Source organism: Aquila chrysaetos, chromosome 8, assembly GCF_900496995.4.
Source record: "Aquila chrysaetos chrysaetos chromosome 8, bAquChr1.4, whole genome shotgun sequence".
In the NCBI taxonomy this organism is placed as follows: domain Eukaryota; kingdom Metazoa; phylum Chordata; class Aves; order Accipitriformes; family Accipitridae; genus Aquila; species Aquila chrysaetos.
Window position 1 is genome coordinate 40,985,451 of NC_044011.1, and position 24,832 is coordinate 41,010,282.

The following is a 24,832-nucleotide window of genomic DNA, read 5'->3' on the forward strand; positions in this document are numbered from 1 at the left end:
CAAAGCCTGTTGTAAAGGTGATTTTTATTTTGACAGTGTCTGAAATACTTACTAGCAGCAGATTATCTGGTCCGACTTCACGAGTAAGGGCATCCCTCAGCAGCACAGGCTGTGAGTATGGGTGTCTGATCTGTGCTGGGGGGGATGGAGGCTTAGCCATCCTCCCACTTTCTCTCATGAGGCTGGCAGGCAGGGCTGCTCTTAATTTAACTCTGGTCCTCATTGCTGGCAGGGGCCCTGAGAAGTAGAAAATAGCTGCACTGTGGTTCACTCTGGTCTGGATCCCAGTTTGCCCGGCAAGGGTGAAAGAGCAGCCTTATACCACTGTTTCAGCAACCGAGAAGGTATGCTGCATGGGGTAGACTCCTGAGCAGGGTATTTCTGGCCCTATGTATTCATGGAGGCAGAGTGTAAAAGCCTGCAGGTCACATCCCAGCAGGGAGAGGGAGAATCTCTGTCCACAGGGACCTTGGAACCTCCTCTCTTGTCTGTCGGAGGGCTGCAGTCAGGCATGCCAGGGACCCCCATATTTGGCCAGTGACACAGCATTTTGGCTGCTTTAATTGGCTCTGGCAAGACAAGGATTGCAACTGGCACCTGCTGAGCCCTCGAGGCCATCCGAGGCAGCAGCTGCCACCGACAGCAGCACACATGATCCCTGCCCAACATCACAAGACTGCAGAGAAATTTCTCATGTAGCTGGTAGCATCATGATGTCTGCAAAAGGGGCAAAATTCATCCCCTCTGTGACTCTACAGAGTGCTGGGATGACAGCAAGGCACTTGTGATCTGAGTAGAGCCTTTCCCTTCAGCATTTTGGGATTCACTGTCCTCACAGGGACTGAGAAGGTCTATGTGTGAACAAGCCTTATGTCCCATAAACTAGAGGGCTGAAGCAAGCAGAGACCATGGCTTGGCATTTGTTTACTTGGGCTAACTCCAGCTGCAGGTCTGGAAATGCACGGTGAACCTCCAAGAGCCCATCACTCTACATCTTTTCTCCTCGAGGCTGCTGTCCACTGTGGGCTCCCTACAGCAGCAAGCAACTCCAGCTGCACCTGGGCCAGGAGGGCTGATCACAGAGGTCCCCCAGCTGCCCCATGGACAGAGTCCCTCCAAGTCCCCACTGATGCCATTTCCACAGATGGGCTCAGTGTGATCATCTGGAGCAGCTAAGGCACTGTCCCTCCTTCCTGCTGCAGAGCAGCTTGGCCAGAAGCAACATGAATCCAAGGCAAACAAGAGAAGATCAGAGGCAGATTTATTCCTCTTTCCTCCTGAGAGCTGCAGGCACTTTTACAGACCAACAAGTACCTTCCATCTCCACAAAGGTCAGCCACCAGCTCAGAAGTGAGGCACTGGGGTTCTCTCTTCCCTCTTCCCAGTACCCTTCTGGGCTAGAGCACAGCAGCTGTTTAACAGTCCACTGCGACACAGCCTCACAGTTTAGGGTGAGAGTGACCCTTCTCATTTGGGGTGAGAGAAGAGCACCCTGTGTGGTGCTCAGTGAGCACTTGACCTAGGAGAAAACTTGCATTACCATCTCTAACACTTTAGTCTCCTTCTTTTTTTCAGTTCCAAGTCCCTTTTTCCAGCCATCAGCCTTAAGAAGCAGAAGTCTGGCATATATATGGCTGCCTCACAGCCCTGCTAAACACTGATGGTGAGAAATCGGGGTCTGGCACCGTGGATTCCCCACCCCTGTCCCCCCCACCTTCCCTGTGCAAGCCCAGATCTGGGGCCTTTAGGACTCTTCCTTCCCTTTTCCTTCCTCAGACTGTTCTTCTTTTCCCACTGGCTGCTCCTGTTGGGTTATCTTCACCTCGTTGACTCTGGCCTTCACCTCCTTCCCCGTCCGGGGAGCCACAATGCTTAAGATGCCATCGTGGGACAATGTGGCTCTCACCAGCAACGGGTCGACATCCAGAGGGAGGATGTAGGTCCTGGTGAACTCTCGGGAGATGAAGCCATGGCGGTCAGCCTTCTGTGGGTGCTGCCCCATCACCTCCAGCAGGTTGTCTACGGTGCGGACAGTGAGCTCATCCGGCAGGAAGTGACAGACATCCAGGAACACCTGGAATTTGTGCTCATTGAGGCTGATCTCAGAGGTGCCTCGATCCAGCTGCTTATTGATCCGAGGCCTGATGTAGTAGCCATGGTACAGGGCAGGGGCTAAAATCTCACATGGGGACACACCTGAAAATGAAACTCAGTGAGGAGTGTGGGGTTTCCAGGCGAAGGAGTTGGAGAAGGATGGTTGGCAGCAGATAGGGGAGGGTGATAGGAGGAGGCTGGGACCTGGCAAACACCTTGGTTTTGCCACCACATCAGCACAATATGGATGGAGACTCTCGCGATTCCTACCTTCGTGTCTCTAAAACACACACAGAGCCAGATGCCTGCCAGCCACTGCCTCCCACCACACAGCCGGCAGCTGCCAGCAAGCCACGGGCTGTCATCCAGCTTTCACATGTCTGCTGGGTGGACAGGGAGGGACTGGCAGGTGCACTGGGCGCTCTGCAGTGCAAAGCCCACAGCCAGGGATGGGCATGGAAAATGCTGATGGTGAAGAAACTGCCCTGAAGAACTAAAGGCCTTTTGTGTGCCATTGTCCAGAGGGCTTTCCTTGGAGCTTTTTGCCTTTTCATGCTGTTGTGCTGGTGCTGAATGGTTCTGCTGCTGCCCACATTCCTTCCCCTCTGCCAGCCACTGCCTGGCTTTGTGCTGAACACCCCAGCTCAGCTTTTCTCCACAGCCTCAGGCTGCAAAAACTCCCCCCGCCCGGGAGCATTTTGCTCCATGTTTGCACAGCATATGCATGAATGCCAGACCACTGGGGGCATGAGGAAGGGACAGGAGAGACAGCAGTAGGCATGGATGGAGAAAGTGGACCTGAAGAGAGCACCTTGGCTATTCCCTGGATATTCCCTGCTGATTTGACCTGGGTTCTCATGCTCAAATTTCCTTGGCTCCAGCTTCCCTAGCCTGCTCTGGAGCTCAATCTCCCCAGGGGGACTCTACCAGCCCTCTTGCACCAGGGGAGAGAAAGGTGTCGGGGGGGGGGTCCCATCTCCTTTCTTACCTTCTCCAAAGTTCTGGTCGTAGATCTTGCTGGGGTTGGCAAACTCGTACTCCAAACTCATGGGGTAGGCGTGGGGGACAGTCCGTGCAGCCATGGTGTGTCCGGGAAGGGGACCTTCCAAGCACTCACTGCCTCTGAGAGTGAAGGCTCCAGATTGCAAGGTTTTAATTGGGCGAATTCCACAGGGAGGAGTGTGTGATAAAAAGATGGACCAAAATAGCCACACGCACAGGCCCCAGGATGCCTCGCCAGGGTGACGAGGGAAGCTTCTCGCTGCATTCCAGCAAGGAGTGCAGGCACTGCCTGCAGTCAGGGACGGCTAGGGAAAATCCCACACCTCCTCCCAGCCTCTGAGATACCTTCCTTGAAGAGGGGGTGCAGGAGGCAAATGGGTAGCCAAGTCCAGCAGGGAGGCACAAAGGTGAGCTGAGGGAGGCTGAAGTAGGAGAAAGCAGGACAGACCTCAGGCTCTGCTGCTTGCGGTGCTCCCAAAGGCAAGGGCGAGCAAGAAGGCTCATTGTAAGCAGGTTCAAAGAGTCTCTGACACTGGTCCTGCTGGCCCTGAAGCCCCCTGTGGGGATGGGGCAATAGCTAATGCTGTCTGGTGCTTGGTCAGGTCGTGCAAAGTCATGTGAAGTCACTATCACACCCATCAGCCCAGTGGGAGCTTAGGGCCCAGATCAGCCCCTCCTGTGCGCTACACAAAGGAGCTTGATTTTCCCAGAAGCTGAGTGGATGGCTCTAGCTTTTTGTTCCTATGAGTGGTGAAGTGTTGCAGGTAGTTAAGCAGGGCTAGACAGGATCCAGATCCCACTGCTGACACCTCCATATCCCAAACCATGCTGCTGCAACTGGCTGTCCAGACTGTCCCCTGGCCAGGGCTTTGGCAGAAGGTAATGAGACCCCGAGAAACATTTGTGCCAGAGATCATGAGTTAACCAGGGATCTGAAGCTGGCATAGGTCCAGTTTTATTGAACTGGGGAGGGGCAGGGACAGGGGGAGCAGGGAGGGGAGTAGTGCCCAGTTAAGCTCCTTATACCCTGAAACCAGAGATTTCCTTGAGTCCATATCCCTGCAGTATGAGAGAGCAGGTGCACTGCTGTTGATGTAATGGGGAATTGGAGAAGGTATTTATGGCCTGCGCTGTTGCACAGAGCAATTTTTGCTCCCTATTCTTGCAGGCAAGCTGAGATGAAGAGGGTCAGACCTTTTTGCAAAGGACTGGTGGTGCTAGCAGTAAGAATTATGTGCCTCTGAGCCAGTAATTGTATTTGAGTTGAGAGCTCTCAGAGGCAGAGACTAGCTCTTGCTCTTTAAGGACAGTTGCTAGGCTGAACCCATTCCCATAATTTAGGTTCACAGGCAAGGCAGGAATTAAAATAAATGTGTGAATTAAGATGTATTAGGAGCATAATTATAGGAAATCAGCTTACTGCAGGGGCACAGGGAGATAGAGGTAGCTTGCACCCCTGAGAAAGCATGTCTCAGTGTAGCACCATGGATGCCGTTGACATGCCCAGTTTATCTCTGCTCACAGCCCTCTGGAGTAGTCTGAGGTCACAGAGTGTCAGGCTCTTCTGCTTTCTCCAGCAAAGTGGTTTCTGTAGTGGGCAAAAGATGAGAGGTGTTGGGCTGAAGCACTGTGGAGAAAGCCATCCTTCATTCGCACACATACCAATGGGCATGCACTAAGGCAGTGAGGCTTACTGGGCTGCAGAGAGCCGCACTGCCAGGGTATCTCGCAAAGAGCTCCTGGGATCTTTCTTGCCTTCTAGCTAAAGCAGACCTGTGGCTTCTCTTGCCTTAAAGAAAGGCAGAGCTCCTCCTAGACTGGTGAGTGATGTGGGGAGCTGAAGTCTCAGTGCTGACAGTGGGAACAATGGCCCCTTGTCATTTTCCCTGTGAGCCAAAGATAGGAGCTGCATTGATTCTGCTGGCATCCAAAGCAGCTGGGAACATCTGCCAAGCCTGCCTGGGACTCTGCAGATAAACAGCACGTGGGGAGCGGGGAGGGCGGCTGGGCAGTTTGGCTTCTTGCTGCCCCATTAGGCTCCTTTTCTTCTTCTCCCCTTCCCCCTCCTCCTCAGCAGTGTGTTCAAATCCCCCAGACAGCTACTGGGCACCACTGAAGGGACCAGCCCAGGACTGGGACAATAAAATCCCTGACACCACTGTTCAAGAGGCCTCGGGGGGGGGGGGGGGGGCGGAAGGCCAGGCCAGCTGCACGGGTATAAAGCTGTCCCACGCTCCCGGCACAGCACTGCAGCACAGTTGTTTGCCAGGCTCCTCCAGCGCACTCCAATGGATATCACCATTCATAACCCCCTAATCCGCAGACCCCTGTTATCTTGGTTGGCACCGAGTCGTATCTTTGACCAGATTTTCGGAGAGCACCTGCAGGAGTCAGAGCTGCTCCCTGCTTCCCCCAGCCTCAGTCCCTTCCTGATGAGATCCCCCATTCTTCGGATGCCCAGTTGGCTAGAGACAGGACTCTCTGAGGTAATCTTCCCTTCTTACTGCTTTTTGTTATTGCTGTGTGCACGTCCTGATGGGTCTGGAGCTGCAGACCCATGAGACCTGAGAGCCTGGAAGCTGCTTGTAGGTGGTGATTAGGAAAAGGCTGGGGAAAAGGGTGCTGTGTTTGTGCCTCTGCTCCTCTGCATTAGGCAAGAACCTCTGTGTGCTCTGCTAAGCAGTTGTGACTGACAGCAACTATTGCCATAGTGTTGGGAATAGAGGCAAACTGAGCTGAGTGTGTGCAGCAAATGACTGTAAGAGCTGACGGAAGAAAGGAGGAAGCCTAATTTCCCTGCCTGCTGTGCAAAACTTTCAATCCCACTTCCTCCTGAGAAGCAAACAGCACAGGGCTAGTGGGCAGGAGTAGTGTGATCCTCATGTCAGGCAGTGTGGGAGCTCATGGTTGCTGAGGAAAAAGGGGCCTATTTTAAAGAATCACTGCTGAGAAGAGCAGCGTTTTAAGTAAGTTACAGGACCCAAAGGATCATGAAGCAGCCATCTGCCTGCTTCAGGGGCTGAGCCAAGAGGCACGCAGTTCAACCAACCTTGCCTGTTCTGCGAGTCAGCTGTCTTATTTACAAGTAACTTGAAGAGCTATTCTAAGCCAAATGAGTGAGAGGAAAGTATTTTTTTAATCTTTGCATAATGTTTCCCTTGATTTAGTGACCTGGGTCTCGCTGTCCGCTGAAGCAGCCATAATAAGCACCACAGATGATAACATCTGACTATCACAGTGGAGAAATCTCCGCAAATAATCTAGAAGGAAGAGGAAGCACTTAGACTTCCAGGTCAAACTGCGGAAACCAATAAGCCTAGAGCTGGCACAGAGGCTGCCTCCACATCCCAGCTCACACGCTCCCTGACCACGAATGCAGCAGGAAGGCAGAGACAGCCAGCTCATATAGCAAAGTCCCCCAAACGTGTCCAAGACAGGCAGAAAATGCAAATTCAACCTCAGGAAGCAGCAAAAAGCAGTATTTGTTAGAGGCGATAAAGTGCAAAATGGAAGGGAAGGAGGTGAGGTTAGCAGCAGGTGACTCAGTTTCAGCAGAAGTCCTGCTGCTCAGATAACAGAGGTGAGCAGTGAGGCAGTACTGCTTGCCAGTGACACGTTATTTTGGTTACTAAATAGTGACGATGCAGGGGTAAAGCCTGCAAGCCTGCAGATGAGCTGCAGTCAGCTGCACAGTCAGGGTTTCTTTTGCTTGAAAGACTATGCAAAATCCAGTCACAGAAACTGGAAACCTTCAGACATTCTGTTAAAAGGATTGGATGCAAAACTAAAGAGTCAGTTTTAACAAATTCAGATTAAGAGAATCTCTTCCTCACTCCCAAGGAAAACATTTATCTCATGTGATCAAGAGAAAGCATTCACATTTTAGATTCTGTAGTGATGGGCATTAATGTAACAGGCCAGCAAGGGACAAAGCCACCCAGATCAGAATCCCAGGATCATGTCTGAAGGTCAGACATGCATGTGTAGATAGAAGCTTGAGTCTTGAACTGCTATATTCTGAGAGCCTTTTTAAGCTGAAACCGTCACCTGCTCTTTTCTGAAGTCCCTTCCTTGTTTTGCAGATGCGACTGGAGAAGGACAAATTTTCTGTAAATCTTGATGTGAAGCATTTCTCCCCTGAGGAGCTAAAAGTGAAGGTGCTTGGAGACATGATAGAAATTCATGGGAAACACGAGGAGCGCCAGGTACTTCTACTTTATCTGTGCAACTGATTGTCAGTGTGAGCTTCCTCATCTCTGGTTAAACAAGGAGACTGCAAAACAATCCTCTCCTGTGCTCATCTCAAATGCTTCTAATGTTTTTTACCAACCAATCCTAACGGAAGATGCTCTGTGCACGCACCCCGCCCTCAGCTGATCCCAGACTGGGCAGCAACAGGGTGGAGATTTATTGCTGATGTTACACGAACTGTGAACTGAACTGGAAAATCATCTTTGAAATGGGCATTTCTGGGCCTCCTTCTCTCTGGGAAGAGGCCAGGAATGCAGTGAGGCATTCAATAAGCTAACAACGAACTGTACTAATTAAACCACATAATGAATCAGTGCATTGCCCTGTTCTGTTACCGTAAGGCTACCTCTTCCTGAAAAAGGCCCATCTATCAGTTTCTAATCCTTAAAGGTTGTGTTCCGCTGTCAGTCATCCCACAGCTTGCTGGTTCTAGAGACCTGTGTGGCAAGTGGGCAGACAGAAGTCAAAAGCCACATCCAAAGCTGTATGTAACAGGGCTTGCCAGACCCCATCTCCCTCCCAACCCCCACCCCTGCCTCCTTGCCAGAAGGAGACGAATATGCATCATAAAGTAGCTATGTCACTGGAACTGTCAGCTCTAAGAGCTTCTGGGAGCACAGATCTGTCAGTCAGGAAAGAACAGCATTACTTGTAGCTGGTGGAAGCCTGTAATCCTGACGTAGCTTCAGCAGATTTTTTCGGCTAAGAAAATAATCAAGCGCCATAGCAGAGATCAGCTCACTAGAAAGCTGTGTATTGCTGGAGCTCTGGAGACCCTCAGGAACAGGTGTGGTTGGCACTGCATGTAGGTCTAGCTGCTGCATCTTAGGAATGACAGCTTACCACTGTGCAATGAAGCCAGTCTCTGGCTGGCACAAGAGCTGGAACATAAAGCCTCCTCCTGTAAACACTGCACCTGCAGGCACCTGCAGCCTAGGCAGGGCAGTGTCTCACTTTGGCCAGTCTTGGCTCTTTGAAAAGGGCATCTCATAATAAAAACTCTTTTAACTTTCTGAAAAGTTTTCCTTTGAGAGCTGGAGCTTCCTGATCTCAGACTTTATGCAAAGGGCCCATGGTTTAGGTGGAACTGAGTGAACATTTCTAATCAGGGCTGTTCCTTCTCTTCTCCTTTTGAAGGATGAGCATGGCTTTATTGCCAGGGAGTTCAACAGGAAATACAGGATTCCAGATGATGTGGACCCTCTGACCATAACCTCATCGCTCTCTCTGGATGGTGTCCTGACTGTGAGTGCACCAAGGAAACAAAGTGACGTCCCTGAGCGCTCTATTCCTATCACCCGTGAAGAGAAGCCTGCCATTGCAGGAGCCCAAAGGAAGTAGGCTGCTATTTAAAGTCACCCCGGGGGGCCATTCAAGAGCACTTTTCATCAGGTGCCAGCTATACTGAATGGCTACTCGTATTATTTATGCTGAGTAAGTTTACTAACAAATAAAACATGAATAAGCAGTTTGTATTTTTTTGTTTTGAGCACTGAGGACAGGGGAAGTGTTGGGTCAAGAAAGCTGTGTAAGGTTGCTGTGGAGGGAAACATACCTGGCATCATTCTTGCTTACACAGTGGCAGGCAGGTGTGTCCAGAAGAGCTTGTCTTGGTGTTCAGAAACACTTTGCTAGTTTCACTTCACGTACTCTAATGTTTTGCAAACATCTAATTGCACGAGCCTTTTCCTTCAATGTTGCCAGAGGATTTCAGAGTGTTTCACAAGCAACAGAAAAGTTTCTCCAGTGGAAATTAGACTGGTAAAACAACTTCATGACAATCGAAACCCATTCGAAGTGTGGATATTAGATAACAACGGAATGGAAGACAACTGTATCTTAAATCTCTAGAATGACTCATGTTATGGAGAAGCATGCAAGTGCTGCAACCAATTCAGAGCAGTTGCAGATGAAAACTGCATAGCTGCAGTAAACACAGATATATCCAGAGAGGACAAAAATGTCCTGCTCTCACGGTGCAAATCACATCACTTTGAAACTATGTTGTCAGTGCCCTTCAAACAATGAACAGGATCTGACATCTACAGTATTAATCTGATTTATGCTAACATTGTTGCGTGGTACAAAACACTACTAAGTCCTTTGCAGGTGTCATCATCTGCTTAGCACCTCTCTTCAAAGGGATATGAGCATAAAGGAAAGTCTGTATTACTGGAATTGAATTTCTAAAATTCATCTCCAAAAAGGATGGAATGCCATAGATCTGTCGCACAGATCATCAGACTCAGTTATGGCCTATTTTCTATGTTCCTTATAACTGCTAAGAGAAAAGTTACATTAGAAGGGATCAGTTTAAATCTCAAATGAACTGTGAGGACATCCTTCTTCCATGGCTTTAAGTGAGAAAAAGAAAATGAGCACTCAGTGATGTGGGGTCATTGTCAAATACCCCAAATCCCACCTAATTGCCAAGGTCTAGTGTTTCCTATTAGCTGGTTCTAATAAGCTCTTCCAGTTAAGGTGTTAGTTAGGCTTGACTGACAAGGCGCAGGGTGACTGGTGACTTGCAGTCACCTCTGCACACAAAGTAAACAACAGAAACACACATAGGTTACAAACAATACAGCTTAGAAAGCAGCAAGAACGTTTTTCACATAATGCTACATTTGGCTTTAATGTGTGACAGGTCTTTTTGCTTGAAGGATATCCTTTAGCACTGCTGGCAGAGAGGCCTCCTGTTTTTCTGAAAGCACAGTGTGCAGGTTCTTTCCATCTCTGTTACATTTCTTGCATCCTTCTTGTTCCTTCTCTGAGTGTCGGACACAAGCAAAGAAAATGCTGCATATGGAGGCCTGTAGTCTATTGTGTAGCAGGACTGAGCAGTTGGGTTGAACGAAGGAGGTTCCAACTCAGGGTGGTGGCCCGGAAACCAGTGAGGTTCTCATTCAAGTCCTAAAAGAATAAATACAAAAAACCTTGAGGAAGTAAGTGCAAAATAGCAAGAATATATCCAGAAAGTATAACTGAGGGAAATGGGAATTTTGAGTGAAAGCTCAGTGGGGATAAACGTGATGAGGTTAGCTAGACAAGAACACCTGAAATGCAAATACCACTCCCTGAATGACTCGAAATACCTGTTCTGTGGTGGCACAGGAGCACAGCCCAACAATGAGGAAATGACAGAAAATAATTGTGTCATCTCTAAGCACAAACGTCACTCAGAAGCTCCTCTTTTGCTACACTACAGGTCCAACAGACTATGTTTCAGTTATGTGCACATACTTTTTATTCCCTGATGCTTTCCCTTGTTGTAATCTGAAGAGTATGTTGTTTCAAAGCAGTGAGTGTACTGAAAAACTCACATTTAGCATAGCTAAGTGTAAGTAAAAAACTTTAACATTTTTTATCTTATAGGAAGACCAAAGTATCTGCAATTGCACTACTACTTTCAAATCAGTCTAACCTAAGATCACAAAGCTTCAGTGATGACTTGTGATTCACCATCTGAACAGCAAAGGAAAGAGAGCTGGACTGGGGCCACTATTAGGAGTAAGACTGAGTTTACACAAAAAAGCATTCCTCACATCTTTACTGCTGTAGAGGAACTGTTGTGGGACACTCATCAGAGAAAAGGGTGCTGACTGTTGCCTTTCTGCATTTTTAAAAAACAGTAGAAAAGACTAGGAGCAGGGCAACAGAAAGGAAAGCTACTCGTGGGACGCTTACCTCTGATGCATTCGTAGCTGGGGATGGAAAAGATAATGCCCTGTGTGCATGACAAATTAAGCGATCATCTCAACTGAGATTTGCTATATCCACAGTAAGGAAAAGGACAAGGACATGCCTGGGAAGGAGGTGCCTTGGGCTGCACAATTCTCTGGGATATTGTATTGCTCTTCATTCCAGTTCCCCCATAAGGGTTTTCGCTGAGTAATCATTTCCATTGGTCGTGCACCTCCAGCCGTACTGGGAAAACTTGTAAGTGCTGTCCCAGTCCATCCACAGTTCCTCATGGCCGGCAGCATGCATTAAGGCACCATGGAGGGAGTTATACAAACAGATCTTGGACATGATCTGGCAATAGAAATCAACAATTCCCTAGGATCAGCTTGTACCTCAAGAGCACGTAACATGACATGGAATGTTGTCCCTTCCACGCCCCTGGTGACTGGAGAGGGACCTCCTATACTTCCATAGGTGCCAGTGGGCATCAGAGAAGAACTGTGTTCCTTCCTGATGCCAAAAAGCGTTTTTTTGGGGGGGGGGGGGTGGGCATGGGTGGGTAGTATGGCAAGTACGTATTTTCCTAAACTGCGATACTGCATTTCTCAGCTTCACATTACTGAACACCTCTCATAATAACTTACCCACCCTTTGAAATAGACAACGTGATTTACGTAAGCCCACAGGGACCTAATGCCTGAACCAGGACCACACCTCATCAACCGCAGGCAGCAGGTCTCTGCTGCAGCTTGCCTTTGCCAATTTTAAACCTTCCGCTGTCATCACCCATGTGACTCCTGAAACACTGTCCCGGCCCAGTGCAGCAGCTGAGGGCACACAAATGGAACAGGCGACAGCAAAGCATGGCTACTCTCTCCCAAGCCATGACTCGCAGTCCTGGGACTGCAGCGGCTCGCCAGTGACAGCTCCTGGCCTCGCCAGGGGCGCCGGCAGCCATTTGGGCCCTGCGCAGAGGGTCCCTGAGGGGGAGCGGCTGCCGACAAAGCACCGGCGAGGCCCGCAGAGGCCCGGGCCGCCCCCGAGGGGAGAAGCCCCTTCCGCGGCGGGCCCAGGGGAGGCGCGGGCCGCCCCGCCGCCGGCCGCCCCGGGCCTCGCAGGGGCCGGGGCCGGGGCCGGGGCCGGGGGCGGCGCGGCCTGACGCCGCCAGCAGGCGGTGAGGGAGGGCGCCGGCGGCCCGCTGGCCGGCAGAAACGTCATGAGGGAGCGCCGGCGGCCTCCGGCTCTGGCTGCGGAGATGGAGCCGCCGCGCCGCGTCCTGCTGCTGGGGGAGGGTAACTTCTCCTTCGCGGCCTCCCTGTGCGGAGCCGCGGGCACCCACGTCGTGGCCACTTGTTACGAGAGCGAAGAGGAGGTGTCCGGGCGGGGGCGAGCGGCGGAGAGCATCCGGCGGCTGCGGGAGAGGGGTGGGTCGGCGCTTGCGGGGCTGGGCCGGCCGGTGGGGAGGGAGGGGGGTGGTGGGGCAAAGCGACGTAGGAGGAGGCCGGGACGGGGAGGGAAGCGGTGTCGCTGGTAGTCAGCCGTTAGCTGTAACCGCTCTTCTGGTAAGGGTGGGAGCAAGGCTGTGGAGCGGCACGCCTTGGTTAAACCGGGGACCTGGCGCTGCCGTGGCTCGGGAGGAGCTGTCCCGTTACTTCATAGCCCTTCCCCACTGCAGGCATCTCGGAAGGCCACTTTTGCCGCGAGGAATTGGAATTGTCCGAGAGGCTAAATCAAATGCCCTGAAATCTAATCGGACTGGAATACTACTGAAACAAGTAGCCAGTCAGCAGAAGTCTCTGCAAGAGAGCAAAGGGAGCCCAGGCTTTCTGGTTTTCCTCTTGCACATGACTGGCAGCTGCTGCTCTGATATGCTTAAAAATGGACTCGAGGACTTTACTTGCTGCCTTTCTTCGTAATTTTCTGTAATGATAAACACCAGAGTCTTGTTTTTCACCCACTTTTGAAGGAGCTGAAGTTCTGTTTTCTGTGGACTGCACCAAGCTGAAGGACTATTTTTTACCAGAAGAAAGAGGCTTTGATTGTATTTATTTCAACTTCCCTCACTGTGGGAGAAAGGCTGGGGTAGTGAAGAATAGAGAGCTTCTTGCCCAGTTTTTCCATGGGTAAGTAAACCAGAAGTAGTTCTATGCTAATTGACTGCTGCGATACAGATTTCTAGCTGTGTTACAGGTGTTTTCCTGGCACTATAAAATTTCTGGGTGCGCTAGCAGGATTTTTCTTGTTGCCTGGCTTTTCTTCCAGCTCTGCAGAAGTGCTGACAGAGGAGGGAGAGATCCATGTGGCTCTTTGCAATGGACAGGGTGGGACACCTGCTGATCAACCGAGGAGAGAATGGCACAACAGCTGGCAAATAGTGGCTGTGGCAGCAGGAGCTGGATTTATCTTGAGTAACGTTCATCCTTTTAAAGCAGACACTATCCATGGATATAAGTGTACAGGCTACAGGTAACCATCCATTTCAGAACAAAGGTCAGTCTTGGCCTAAAGACAGCAGGAGGACTGCGGTATGTGCATCTGCTTAGCAGACAATCACAGAATCACAGCATGGTTGGTGTTGGCTGGGACCTCTGGCAATCACCTAGTCCTACCCCACAGCTCAAAGCAGAGCCAACTAGAGCAAGTCTCTCAGAGCCACATTCAGTCTCCATGGATGGAGACTGCACAGCCTTTCTGTGCAACTTGTTCCAATGTTGGACCAGCTGCCCAGTAAAAGTATAGTAGAGTTGCATTTTTGCCGTCTTGTAACAAGACCTGGGATTCAACAAGAGGTGTGTTAGTGTTACACAGTTATCTGTGTAATGCATGCTTGTGACACATTAAATATAGGGAACAATCAATGACTTTGCTCTGCTTTTGTGTATTGTCAGGAGTCAGGATAAATCTTTCTGTGTAGAGGGAGCTTTAAACCACATTTTCACACGAAGCATGCCACTTCCATATTTCAAACCCATGATCTGCGAGATAGAACTGGAAAGCAGAAAAGTTTCTTTTCAAGTACCGCAAGTACTCGTGGACAAAATTAATAGGTAAGTTTTATAATTAGTTTCTGTTTGGCAATACCACACACTCCTGCTCTCAGTAGGAACGACCGGCGTAGGTATCAGATAAAATGGAATTGCTTCACTTTCCCTCCCTTCCCCTTTACAGAATTTCCTGTTCCATCTCTGCTTCAGGTCTCCTTCGTGTTGGCTTTTGGTTATGGCCTACTTAAAAATAAGTCTACAGAACAAAAAGAAACTTCACGGTTGAGACCAAGCTGCTATATACTCGAACACACAAAGAAAGATGAAAATTTTAATCTGTTTTACTGTACTGTGGAAGAAATTCAGGAGCTGACATGGTGTCTGCTAATACCACAATACTAAGGCTAGCTCGGATAAAAAATGCTAACCTCTTAGGCAAACTGCTGCGTACTTTGGAGACTATCCAGGGCTAGCACAGTTTTATTAATTTCTGTAGTGTGGTAATGCTTGTGCTGAGTGGAAATGGTGATGCTGACTGTTAAGTCTCATTCCTTTTTTACCAGCAAAAGCGCAGTTAATTCTTGATTGCGACCTGGAGACAAACACCACTGTCCTGAAAATGTGTTAGCCATTGCAACACCTTTGATGAAAGGCTTGGCTTGTTCAGGTAGTTCCTAGAAACTGGCATAATATCTGAAATTGTTTTGGGTAAATTGCTGCACTCAAGTTATGATCACAGGAAGGCATTTCAAGGAAGTCTGTTTAGTGGTGTCTGTAATTTGCACTTTTATTTTTCACAGGGGTTTCCTAGAACTAAATTCAAATCATCCAGTACGTACACTACAGGACAAGCTCACTGCAGAGCTCAGCCAAGCCTTTCCGTTACAAAACACTGACTACTGCCTTTCTCTGCTCCACCAAGGTCACCTCAATGGTGTTTGTCACTCAAACATCTTTTGGATCATTCTGAGCCCAGAGGAGACTCCAAGCACTGAAGAAATGTCTAATGGACTGGCAAATGCGGTTTTATTTTCCCATGTTGATTTTTGCAGGGACACAGATAAGAATGGCTGGGTGAATGTACAAGAGGGATGCCACGTTTCAAAACAGTATTATCTTAGACCTTCCCTTCTACCTTATGCTCAGGCAATAATACAAAGAGGAGTATTTCTCCCGGGGACACTTCATGTTCTTTCTGGCCCAGTTTTCAGGAAGTGTCTTGTCACTCCTTACTCCATGCCTGTTTTTCATGAGGTGGTTTTTGTATGTGCAGTTAACAGGGGTACAGAGAACAGCTGTATCCAGATGTTGATGAATAACATTAAAACCAGCATACATTCTTTTCACCAGACTGTTCCGGGCTTTAAAGTGAGTATCAATCTGCAGGAAGCAACAAGCTTTGAAACAACTGAGCTAAATGACTTTGCTGCTTTTGAATCTCAGCTTAGTAAAATTCAGTACTTCATCTGTATGGAGACAGATACTTCAGGCTCCTGTGAGAAGGGCTTCTGTGTGGGAATCATAAGGACAGCTCATTACGAACTAGTAAGCAGTGAACTGGTTGTTGTCTTTGCTTCATTGAATCTGGACCTCCTAGCCATGCTGATCTGTGGAATATGTGACTGGCGAATGCTCTGGACATCAGACACACGGTTCCTCCGTCAATTTCCTAGAGGAGAGTTAAGGCTTTTCAGGAGTTTTTCTCTCTATCCACCTTCCTATGTGCATGATGTCAGCTTTTGGGTTCCTGATGGGCAACAATTTGATGAAGTTGCTTTTCACACAGTTGCTAGGCAGGTGTCAGGTGAAATGGTCGTCTCCATCCAGTTAATCGATAGTTTCCAGCAGTCCGAGACCGGACGGAGGAGCCTGTGCTACCGCCTGACCTTCCAGTCCTGTGACAAGGCACTGAGCCGCCAGGAGGTGGCAGGGATGCAGCTGCTCTTTCGGAAGGAGATAAACCAGCGCTTGCGGGTAGCTCTTCGGTAGAGCCTTCTCTGTTGTTTTCAGGGGCTTGAGCAGCGTCTGCGCTTGTTGCCGATCCGGAAAATGTGGCCTACATCTTGTTGGACCTGTGTGTTATTGCAGTGCCTCTTACAAAGGCGGTGTGGACTTCAAGTACCTGCACACATTGTAAATGTGGAAATTCCTGTTAATGCAGACCAAGCACCTTCCTGTTCTGCGTGTGTGTAATGAAAGCTCATCTTAACCAGTGGAGCCTTTCTTTGCTAGGGTCCTGTGAGACTGGGCTTGATCTCCTTACTGATGCCAATTCGCTTTTCCTACTCTCACTTGTGTTTGCCCAGCCCCTTGTGGTGGTGGCAACTGTATCGAGTACCCTGGAAGAGGGAGGATCTTGCTATTTCCGAAGGGTTGCGTACAGTTTGAGCACTGAAAGCACTCTGCGCAGATGCTCGGTCCCTGTGGGAGGATGGTGCGTGCTGGGTTGCCCCACGCAGCCCGTCTCAGAAGGGAGGCCCGTGCCAGGGGTGCACCCGGTGGGGCCCCAGCCGCGTGCACCAGCAGGCTGTTTTCTGAGTAGTACCGATGGTAGTCACAAATGGTGATTCCGTTACTAGATTCTAAAGGATACTAACTGGTCCTAAAGGGTAGCTGTACCGCCAGGAGTGCGTTAATCGCTACAGCAGATGTAACTGCTGACAGAGAACTCCAGTAAGAGAGTGAGTTACTGGGATCTGTAGGATTACACTGGGGAAAGGCAGCAAGAAGCCTTTCTTTTAACAAACGTTGAAGACTCGCAAGACCTGAGGTCACTGCTGACACCATAGCGACTCCCGGATTGTGCTAGGTAATTCATGGCTGCCGCAGACACAAAGAAGCGCTTCCAGGTAGTTCTGTTAGGCTCTTCTACCAGTAAGTAATTCTACTGCTGGAAAGTCTGCTCCCGAATGCTAACAGCGGAGCCCCCCCGGCTCTTTGGGAACGAAATAAAAACCTCCTCGTCGTAAGCGCAAGAGTCTTCGCGGCGGAGCCGAAGGGGGGCCCGTCCGATACTGACCGCTGCCGTCAGTTGCCGACAGACTCTGTCGCGACCTGCCACCGGCGCCGCGTCCCAGCGGAGCCCAGTGGGCTCCGCCGCAGCGGTGGGAGCTCCGCCGCGGCGCGGGGAGCGGGTCCGACGCCGGCGGGAGCCCCCGGAGCTCCGCCGCAGGCCGGCACCGCGCAGACGGTCCCCGCTGCGGGGCGGGCAACGAGGCGCGGGGGCTGCGGCGGGGGCGGGGCGCGTGCCCCCTCTCCCGGGCGGCGCGCGGGCGCCTCGCGGGGGCGGGGGCGGGGCCGCGAGCGGGCGGGAACAGGCGTCGCGCGCCTGTGTGAGGGGGAGAGCGGGCGCCTGAGGGGAAAGGGAGCGGGACCCGCCTGGGGAAGGGGCGGGCGGGGGTCGGCGCCGCCTGGGGAGGGTTCGCGATCGCCTCGGGGCGGGCGGGCGGGCGGGGGTCGGCGCCGCCTTCGTGGGGAGCGTCTGCGATCGCCTCGGGGCGGGGGTCGGCGCCGCCTTCGTGGGGAGCGTCTGCGATCGCCTCGGGGCGGGCGGGCGGGCGGGGGTCGGCGCCGCCTGGGGAGGGTCCGCGATCGCCTCGGGGCGGGCGGGCGGGCGGGCGGGGGTCGGCGCCGCCTGGGGAGGGTCCGCGATCGGCTCGGGGCGGGCGGGGGTCGGCGCCGCCTTCGTGGGGAGCGTCTGCGATCGCCTCGGGGCGGGCGGGCGGGGGTCGGCCGCCGCCTTCAGGGGGTCTGCGAGCGCCGTGGGGAGGGCTGGGGCTCAGGCGCCGTCCCGGGGAGGCGCCGTCAGCCATCGCCGCAGGAGGTGCGGAGGTCCAGCGCCCGCCGAGAGCGGCCAGGAGCCCGGAGCAGCAGAGGGCACTTGGCACTCGTCCCTGCAGGGAGCACCGGAGCACCAATTCGGTGAGAAAAGCCGATCTGCGAGGCTTTTTCCGGTGGGGGTAGCGGAGGGGGGCTTAGGGTAGAGGGGGTAGGTGTGGGAGGGCGGGCGGGCTTCGGGTGGTGCTGTGGAGAGCTTCCTGCGGGGCCGGCGTCCCTCGGTCCTGACGGCGTGCGTCCTCCTGCCTATGCAGCAGCTGGTGGTGGAGCAGACGGAGGAGGCATCCATCGTGTGGCACTGCGAGGCAAGAGCGAGCAAGAAGAGGAGCGGAAGAAGCCCGGGAGCCTGAAGTGGAGGGAAGAGAAGGGCACTCTGGGCAAAGGGACCTCCCTGTCACCGGGGCTGTGGTCACACAAGGGCGTTGCCAGCACCTGTGGTGCCCTGGCTGGCTTTGTGCTGGAGGATGACCTCCCTGTAACCAGGGCTTGGGTCTTTGCTTTTGTTGGCCTTTTGCCACGTTGCCCCATGGTTAGGCTGCCCAGAGAGAGTGGCAACCCTGTAAGAAGGGTGAGAGCCGCCATCGTCTCTGCACCTGGGGGGGGAAGTAGAGCTCCTGAAGACATGGTGTTGTGCTGCAGCCAGGATGGCCAGCCCATAACTCTGGCGCAGGTCAGAGCCTCAGGCTCCATGGGGCTTTTGAGCATGCCAAGCCGAGGGGGACTGCCCTGTAAGCAGGGCTGTGCACATCCCCTGTGCTCAACGGGAGGTGCTGGGAGGGACCCCCTGTAAGCAGGCGGGTGTCCCTGGCCCCGGCCTTTCAGAGGCGTGGGGCTGAGATGAGTGGGGCTGGGCATGCCCTGCTCTAGCCCTCTTTCTCTCTGCTCTGAGCCCTGGGAGCAGCTTGGGAGAAAGAGGACCACGGGGGAAGGCAGGAGGCTGGGGGGAAGGGGCCCCCTCTGGGGATTGGGGATGTGCCTGCAAGCGGGGCCCGGGTCCTGCCTGGGCAGCCCTGGCACTGGGAAGCCTTTTTATTTCCTTGAGCTGGGCCGCTGCCCTGGAAGCAGGGCTGGGGCCTCTGCTCTTTTGCCTCCCTCCGGGCCACTGGGCACCATGGCGGTGAGAAGGGTGGGTGAGCCCGGGGGGGTAGAGGGTAGGAGGGGGGAAGGATAGCTGGGGGTCGGGGAGTGCTGTGGGGACCTCCCTCCGGGGGCTGGCGTCCCGCTCTCCTCCAGGTGGAGGAGCTGGCACTTGACTGTGCCCTCCTTCCTTGGCAGCAGCTCCTGGACAAGAAAGACAAGGCCTGGTGTGGAACTGCAAGGCAAGAGCGAGCGAGAGGAGGAGGGGTGGGCTGAAGAGGGGGAAAGAGAAAGGTGCTCTGGGCAAAGGGACCTCCCTGTCACCGGGGCTGTGGTCACACAAAAGCATTGCCAGCACCTTTGGTGCCGTGGCTGGCTTTGCACTGGACGACCTCCCTGTAACCAGGGCTCAGGTCGTTGGCCTTTTGCCACGTTGCCCCATGGTTAGGCTGCCCAGAGAGAGTGGCAACCCTGTAAGGAGGGTGAGAGGCACCGTCTCCACACCCGAGGGGGAAATGGAGCTCTCTGGACCCCAAGCCCGCCCTGTAAGCAGGGGAGGGCTTTTTCCCCGCGCCCCCCTCCTCTGGCCCCGGCGGCTTTCTGCCTGCTGGCAGCCTGGCCAGCGTGACCCCCCTGGAGTTGGGGCGTGTCATGGCATTTGCCCTTTGGCCACCCGTGGAGCCCCTTGGCATGTTGAGGCTCCTCTGGCCTCCATGCAGCCCAGGGGGCAGGTCTGAGGCTCTCCTCTCCTGCTTGGGGGTAGGGAAGGCTCCCCAGAGCTTGGCTGCACAGAGCTCGCTCTCTCTTCTGGGAAGTTCTGGTTTTCCCTGCCTGTGTCTGCGTCCGAGTCCGTGTCTGCGTCCGTGTGAATGAGTGAGCGAATGAGCTTCTTGTTTAGGCCCCTGTTAAAATCGCTGCAGCTTAGCTTAGCTTAGCTTAGCTTAGTTTAGCTTAGCTTAGTTTAAACTTCCCAGGAGGGAAAGAAGGGCTCTGTGCAGCAGCGGGGGGTCCCCTCTGAGCCCGCGAGTGGAGGGAGAGTCCGGGCTTGCCCCTTCTTTCCAAGGACGGACCGGAGCCGCCTAGTCGTAGCACGGGCAGCACGACCTGCCTGTAGTCCGGGCCTGGGTCTCTGCCTGCCTGGCTGCCTGTCCTGCTGGCGACCTGGCCAGCGTGACAGCCCTGTACTCGGGGCGTGTGTCACGAGCCGTGGAGCCCTCTGTCCCCAGGAGCAGCCCGCCCTCCGTGTAAGCAGGGCTGGGGAGGCTGCCCTAGCCAGGCACCAGGAACGAGCCCTCCCTCGCCCTTTAGAGGGTGCAGGTTGAGGAAGCGCTGTGCCAGAGGGCGCAGTCCTGCCTTTGGCGCTGCTTTTGGCTGGGGCGACCTCCCCGCAGTTGGGGTCGAGGTCGCTCCCTGGGCTCCTGAAGACGTGGTGTTGTGCTGCAGCCAAGACGGCCAGCCCGTAACTGGGGCGCAGGTCGGAGGCTCAGTGGGGCTTGTTGGGAGTGTGTGCTGAGCCCAGGGGGACTGCCCTGTAAGTAGGGTTGTGTGTGCCCCCTGCGCTCGGTGGGAGGTGCTTGGAGGGACCCCCTGTAATCAGGTGGGTGTCCCTGGCCCCGGCGTTTCAGAGGCAAAGATTTTGAAGTTGTGTCTTCTTACCACAGAATTGGAATGGCTTCTAAAAATCTAGGGAATAGCACTGAGCCAAGTACCTCCCCCAGACCCATAAAAACCATCCCAAAAGCGCCAAAATGCTCTTGTGTGACCACAGCCCTGGTGACACAGGGAGGTCCCTTTGCCCAGAGCGCCTTTCTCTCTCCCTTTCTTCAGCCTGCCCCTCCTCCTCTCGCTCGCTCTTGCCTTGTGGTTCCACGCACGATGGATGCCTCTTCTTTCTTTCTTTCTTCTCCGGGAGCTGCTGCCAAGGAAGGAGGGCGCAGTCAAGCACCAGCTCCTCTGCCTGGAGGAGAGAGGGACGCTGGCCCTCGGAGGGACCTCCCCACAGCGTTCCCCGGTCCCTGGCCATCCTTCCCCCCTTCTACCCCCTACCGCTCCAGGCTCAGCTGCCTTAGACCCGCTTTTCTCACTGTGTGGTGCCCAGCAGCCTGGATGTTTAAAGAGCAGAGGCCCCAGCCCTGCTTCCGGGGCGGTGGCCCAGCTCAGGGCAATAAAAGGGCTTCCCAGTGCCAGGGCTGCCTGGGCAGGACCTGGGCCCTGCTTGCAGGCACGTCCCCGGTGCCCAGAACGGGCCCCTTCCCCCCAGCCTCCCGCCTTCCCCCGTGGTTCTCTTTCTCCCAAGCTGCTCCTGGGGCTGAGAGCAGAGAGAAAGGGGACCAGGGCAGGGCAGGGCAAGGCAGGGCAGGGCAAGGCAGCAGATTGAGGGTGGCAAGCACCACTTGCAGGCCCCAAACACCAGTCACCCTACAACCAGCTGCTCCGCATTGAAGTGGCAGCTTCTCCCAAGTGATGAGGAGCCCACCTCTGGAAGTTCTTCTGCCCAAGCCCCCAAAACCTCCCAGGAAAAGCCCTTGCAACAGTCACAAGCCACCACTGCTGATTCACTTGCCTTCAGGGCAGAAAGTGCCCAGCACTCTTGATAGTGCTCAGCTGGCAGCCTGTGTGGGGTGACCGCCCTGTTAGCAGGGTGCGGGTCAGGGTGCCCCTGAATCGGAGAGAAGGAGCCTCCGTGGGCCTTTGGGACCAGGGCTGCCCTGTAAGTGAGGGCCCGGCCGGTGCCCTGGAGTCCTGGGCGCTTTGCAGTCCAGGCAGCGGCTCGAGCCCCCTGTAAGCAGGGGTGCAGCCTCTTTGGCCGCTGCTTTGCATGCCCAGCTGGATTTGCCCAGGGTGCCTGCCTCCGAGCCCAGCTCCAGCACTGGCGGGAACGCCGCAGGCGGCAGTGGTCGTGGCCGGGGGAGCACCAGAGCATCAATTTGGTGAGAAAAGCCGATCTGCAAGTTTTTTTCCGAGGTGGGGTGGGAGGGGTGTTGGGGTGTAGGGCTAGGTGTGGGAGGACGGCCTGGGGTCGGGTGATGCTGTGCAGAGCTCCCTCCAGGGGCAGGCCCGGCATCTCCTCTCTGTCCTCCAGGTGGAGGAGCGGGTACTTCTTGGTCCCGACCCCGTCCTCCTGCCTATGCAGCGGCCGCTGGTGGAGAAGAAAGAAGAGGCATCCATCACGTGGCAGGAACTGTGAGGCAAGAGTGAGCGAGAGAGGAGAAGCGGCATTGGGCTGAAGAAGGGGCAAGAGCACGGCACTCCTGGGAAGGCAATCTCCCTGTCTTTGGGGCTGGGAAGCCTAAAGCAGCCCTGGCCCTTTGGGCAGGTTGTCTGTGCTTCTGGAGCAGGTACTTGGCTCATTGCAGGTCTCAAGATTTTTAGAAGCTAGCTGCTCCGCTTCTGCATTAAGATGACACGACTTCCCAAAGATGTCTCAGAACGACTTTTTGTACCTTGATGTTGCTGCACCAGCTGTGGGGAGTGGAAGGGCTCTGCAGCCACCCAAAATGTCCTTTGAGGCTGTGCGCGTGCCAGGGGACAAGTACTCAAGAGCAGGGATTTTGAGGCGGTTTCCCCTGTTCTGAATGCTTCTCCCTCAGCACCTGCACGGGGGAGGAAGCTGCTGGACCTCAGCCGCTGGAGGAACGCGTTCCTCCTCTCTGTCCCAAAACAGCCTCTGTCCCTGCCCTTTGCCCAGCTATTCAGTGCTGGGGGTACCCAATAAAATGCTTTCTCCAACTGCCTGTTCCCCATTGAGCTACTTTCCTAACTCTGCCCGGGCAGGGGCAGGGAAGGGGGCGCAGGCGGGGGCGAGCAACCGCCGCTGCGGGGCTGCAACGGTAGCCCACGTGCGTTACGGGGAGAGCGGCCGCGTCGTGAGAAGTGCTGCCGTGGCGGCTGGGCGAGGGAACCTTGCTCCGGGCCAGGTGTCCCCGCACAGCGCCGGCCCGGGGCCGTCGGCGGCGCGGCAGGCGCGCTGCCCCCGGGAAGAGCGCGCTCACGGCCGCCCGCGCAGGCGGAGTGGAGGCGCGCGCCCGTGCCCACACCCGGCATGGCGGCCGGCAGCTTCGGCACCACCGTCGTTTCGTCCGCTGGCGGCAGGGAGCGGGCGCTCGGCTTCCCGTACTCGACATGGCCGCCAAGGGGGCCCGGCAGCGGCTGCGGGCTGGAGGTTGTGGGGAGTCGGCCCGGCCGCGGCCGGAGGCCACGGAGGAGGCGCGCCTGGAGTAGGTGTCGGAACGGGCGGCGGGGCCGCGGGGAGCCGGGGCCGGGCTGCAGCGGGCGCCGGGCGCGTCCCCCCTTCCGCGGGCGGCGCGCGGCCGTGGTCTCGCGGGGGCGGGTTCTGCAGCCGTCACTCGGGCGCGCTCGCAGCTGTCCTTCGGGGCCCGGCAGCCCCACCGCCGGCGGGGCGGTGTCAGCTGCGAGCACCCGCCCAGGTATTTCCTTGCGGCTGGGGTTTTACGTCTCTAAGGTGCCCACAGCCCCGAGTGAGCCCCGCATCGGGTGGCCGCGGTGGGTGCTCAGCCGGGTTAGCGCGTGTTGTGGAAGTGGGTCTGCCGTCGGTGGAGCTGCTCCCGGGCCTGCGGTAGCGAGTGCGTGGCCTCGCTCTCTGTTGTTGGGGGCAGGAGGACGAGGTCCTGGGGGGCTGTCTTGCAGCGGTGGGTTAAGCACTCAGGGCCGTTGCTGCGGTGTGGTGAGGGGGCGTGATGGTGCTTCCTTGGGAGGGGACTGGCATCCCCCAAAGCAAGCAGTGAATGAAAGACTCGTCTGTACTTACACAGTGCTTAAATGAGAGATGCAAATATGCTTGTCAGTTCTTTGCCTACTGTCACATTGCTAGTATAGATCTTGTTACTGAGTCTTCTTGGTGCGTATTTGTATTTTTTCTTTGCACTAGATCATCTGGGAGCAAAGCAGGACAAGTTTGGGCCCCTGAAGGATCAACAGCTTTCAAGTGTCTCATCTCAGCCAGGTTCTGTGCAGCTCTCTTAAGCAACATCTCTGATTGTGATGAGACGTTTAACTATTGGGAACCGGTAAGGGGCTTTCTTTCCTTGGAGATACTGGGGAATCTGTAGTTGGCCTGTGCAAGTGCAGATTTATCTAGAACCTTGTGCTAATCTCTGTGTTTCACAGAGAAATTTTCTCACTCAAGAATTCAGAGATGGGAAATGCAGAACTGTCTGCTCTGTGTGATGCATATTATTTATTTAATCTCCGTTGTAGACACACTACCTCGTTTATGGAAAGGGGTTTCAGACGTGGGAGTACTCTCCAGCCTATGCTATCCGCTCCTATGCTTACCTGTGGCTTCATGCCTTTCCAGCCTTGTTCCATGCTAGAGTTCTACAAACTAACAAGGTAAATCAGATGTGTGAAAGCTTCTTTGGTGATGAATAAACTTGCCTTTAGTCTGTGTTGAACAGCTGCTTTGTTTGTTGTCAGAGGTGAGAGAATTAGTGTTTACAAAACACTAAGTTGTTTACAAACACTGGCTTCCCTGTAAGGAATCGCAAGGGTTTGTGAGCTGACTCAACGGGATCCAAGGAAAAGTGACTGGGAAATTGCAGGGAAATGCTGTCAGGCTCTGGGTTGATTGAGAACTTGTCCCAGAGGGGCTGGTAGCTCCTTGGCCCTTTGAGTGTGTGCAGGTCTGGGGACAGTTACCTGGCAGCCACGGGCTCTCGTTCACCCCTGTGAGTTTCATCCTGATGCTTTAGAAGCCCGTATTGTTTTCTATGCCAGCTATTAATGACCGTTTTGATGTTTTTTTTCAATAAACTATAAAAAATAAATTAGTATTTTGCAAGGGATATTGCAAACTGGACTCACAGATGTAAAAGAAAAAGCACTGAATGTGCATTCTGCTCGGGTATGCCCTGCCATACTTGGCATGTTTCTGCACAACATAA

The 24,832-nt window shown here is 53.9% G+C and overlaps 5 protein-coding genes and 1 long non-coding RNA gene across 12 annotated transcripts in view; 4 read left to right on the plus strand and 2 right to left on the minus strand.

Moving 5' to 3' along the window:
• Positions 1-1,244: 1,244 nt before the first annotated feature.
• HSPB2 (heat shock protein family B (small) member 2) lies at positions 1,245-3,227 on the minus strand. Its single transcript, XM_030022656.1, has 2 exons — positions 3,083-3,227; positions 1,245-2,196 (listed from the first exon to the last, which is right to left on the minus strand). Exons 1-2 carry the CDS (start codon positions 3,174-3,176, stop codon positions 1,745-1,747), a joined length of 546 nt encoding a protein of 181 aa, XP_029878516.1. The 5' UTR covers positions 3,177-3,227; the 3' UTR covers positions 1,245-1,744.
• Positions 3,228-5,159: 1,932 nt separating this feature from the next.
• CRYAB (crystallin alpha B) lies at positions 5,160-8,815 on the plus strand. The gene is made up of 3 exons (XM_030022657.2): positions 5,160-5,582; positions 7,179-7,301; positions 8,485-8,815. The coding sequence occupies exons 1-3, from the start codon at positions 5,385-5,387 to the stop codon at positions 8,686-8,688; spliced, it is 525 nt and encodes a 174-aa protein (XP_029878517.1). The 5' UTR covers positions 5,160-5,384; the 3' UTR covers positions 8,689-8,815.
• Positions 8,816-9,999: 1,184 nt separating this feature from the next.
• C8H11orf1 (chromosome 8 C11orf1 homolog) lies at positions 10,000-12,141 on the minus strand. The gene is given in 5 exon segments (XM_030022659.2): positions 10,000-10,260; positions 11,153-11,188; positions 11,190-11,219; positions 11,221-11,382; positions 11,746-12,141. Coding segments are annotated over 5 exon segments (390 nt in total). The 5' UTR covers positions 11,815-12,141; the 3' UTR covers positions 10,000-10,167.
• Position 12,142: 1 nt separating this feature from the next.
• Positions 12,143-16,984, plus strand: FDXACB1 (ferredoxin-fold anticodon binding domain containing 1). Of its 2 annotated transcripts, none has more exons than XM_030022655.2 (5): positions 12,143-12,455; positions 12,998-13,154; positions 13,294-13,497; positions 13,920-14,078; positions 14,816-16,984. In XM_030022655.2, the coding sequence occupies exons 1-5, from the start codon at positions 12,248-12,250 to the stop codon at positions 16,002-16,004; spliced, it is 1,917 nt and encodes a 638-aa protein (XP_029878515.1). In that variant the 5' UTR covers positions 12,143-12,247; the 3' UTR covers positions 16,005-16,984. The 2 variants fall into 2 exon arrangements, with proteins under 2 accessions (XP_029878515.1, XP_040981375.1); XM_041125441.1 differs by having other exon boundaries at positions 12,144-12,323.
• Positions 16,985-17,699: 715 nt separating this feature from the next.
• On the plus strand, positions 17,700-22,658 carry LOC115344752. 3 transcript variants are annotated; one of them, XR_003924641.2, is made up of 4 exons: positions 17,700-17,936; positions 18,107-21,859; positions 22,063-22,267; positions 22,520-22,658. It is a non-coding gene; the product is annotated as an uncharacterized LOC115344752 (long non-coding RNA). The 3 variants fall into 3 exon arrangements; XR_003924640.2 differs by having other exon boundaries at positions 18,107-20,415; positions 20,449-21,859; positions 22,063-22,658; XR_003924639.2 differs by having other exon boundaries at positions 22,063-22,658.
• A 150-nt stretch (positions 22,659-22,808) lies between these two features.
• Positions 22,809-24,832, plus strand: part of ALG9 (ALG9 alpha-1,2-mannosyltransferase) — a 34,650-nt gene continuing 32,626 nt past the window's right edge. The window contains exons 1-3 of one of the 4 annotated variants that reach the window (XM_030022788.2): positions 22,809-23,146; positions 23,818-23,956; positions 24,147-24,281. In XM_030022788.2, the coding sequence (XP_029878648.1) occupies positions 23,052-23,146; positions 23,818-23,956; positions 24,147-24,281 (369 nt within the window). In that variant the 5' untranslated portion in view covers positions 22,809-23,051. Of the gene's footprint in view, positions 23,147-23,345; positions 23,513-23,817; positions 23,957-24,146; positions 24,282-24,832 lie in introns of those variants that run through there. The other 3 variants (XM_030022790.2, XM_041125445.1, XM_041125446.1) reach the window with 3 other exon arrangements.

What these genes read in the sequence shown, in the direction of transcription:
- HSPB2 (XM_030022656.1), bottom strand. Translation starts at nt 3,176, where the DNA reads ATGGCTGCACGGACTGTCCCCCACGCCTACCCCATGAGTTTGGAGTAC. An exon ending in CGACCAGAACTTTGGAGAAG is followed by an intron (nt 2,197 to 3,082) that starts GTAAGAAAGGAG and finishes TTTCATTTTCAG; the next exon opens with GTGTGTCCCCATGTGAGATT.
- FDXACB1 (XM_030022655.2), top strand. Translation starts at nt 12,248, where the DNA reads ATGAGGGAGCGCCGGCGGCCTCCGGCTCTGGCTGCGGAGATGGAGCCG. An exon ending in CCGGCGGCTGCGGGAGAGGG is followed by an intron (nt 12,456 to 12,997) that starts GTGGGTCGGCGC and finishes CCACTTTTGAAG; the next exon opens with GAGCTGAAGTTCTGTTTTCT. An exon ending in CTCGTGGACAAAATTAATAG is followed by an intron (nt 14,079 to 14,815) that starts GTAAGTTTTATA and finishes TATTTTTCACAG; the next exon opens with GGGTTTCCTAGAACTAAATT.
- CRYAB (XM_030022657.2), top strand. Translation starts at nt 5,385, where the DNA reads ATGGATATCACCATTCATAACCCCCTAATCCGCAGACCCCTGTTATCT. An exon ending in TAGAGACAGGACTCTCTGAG is followed by an intron (nt 5,583 to 7,178) that starts GTAATCTTCCCT and finishes CTTGTTTTGCAG; the next exon opens with ATGCGACTGGAGAAGGACAA. An exon ending in GGAAACACGAGGAGCGCCAG is followed by an intron (nt 7,302 to 8,484) that starts GTACTTCTACTT and finishes CTCCTTTTGAAG; the next exon opens with GATGAGCATGGCTTTATTGC.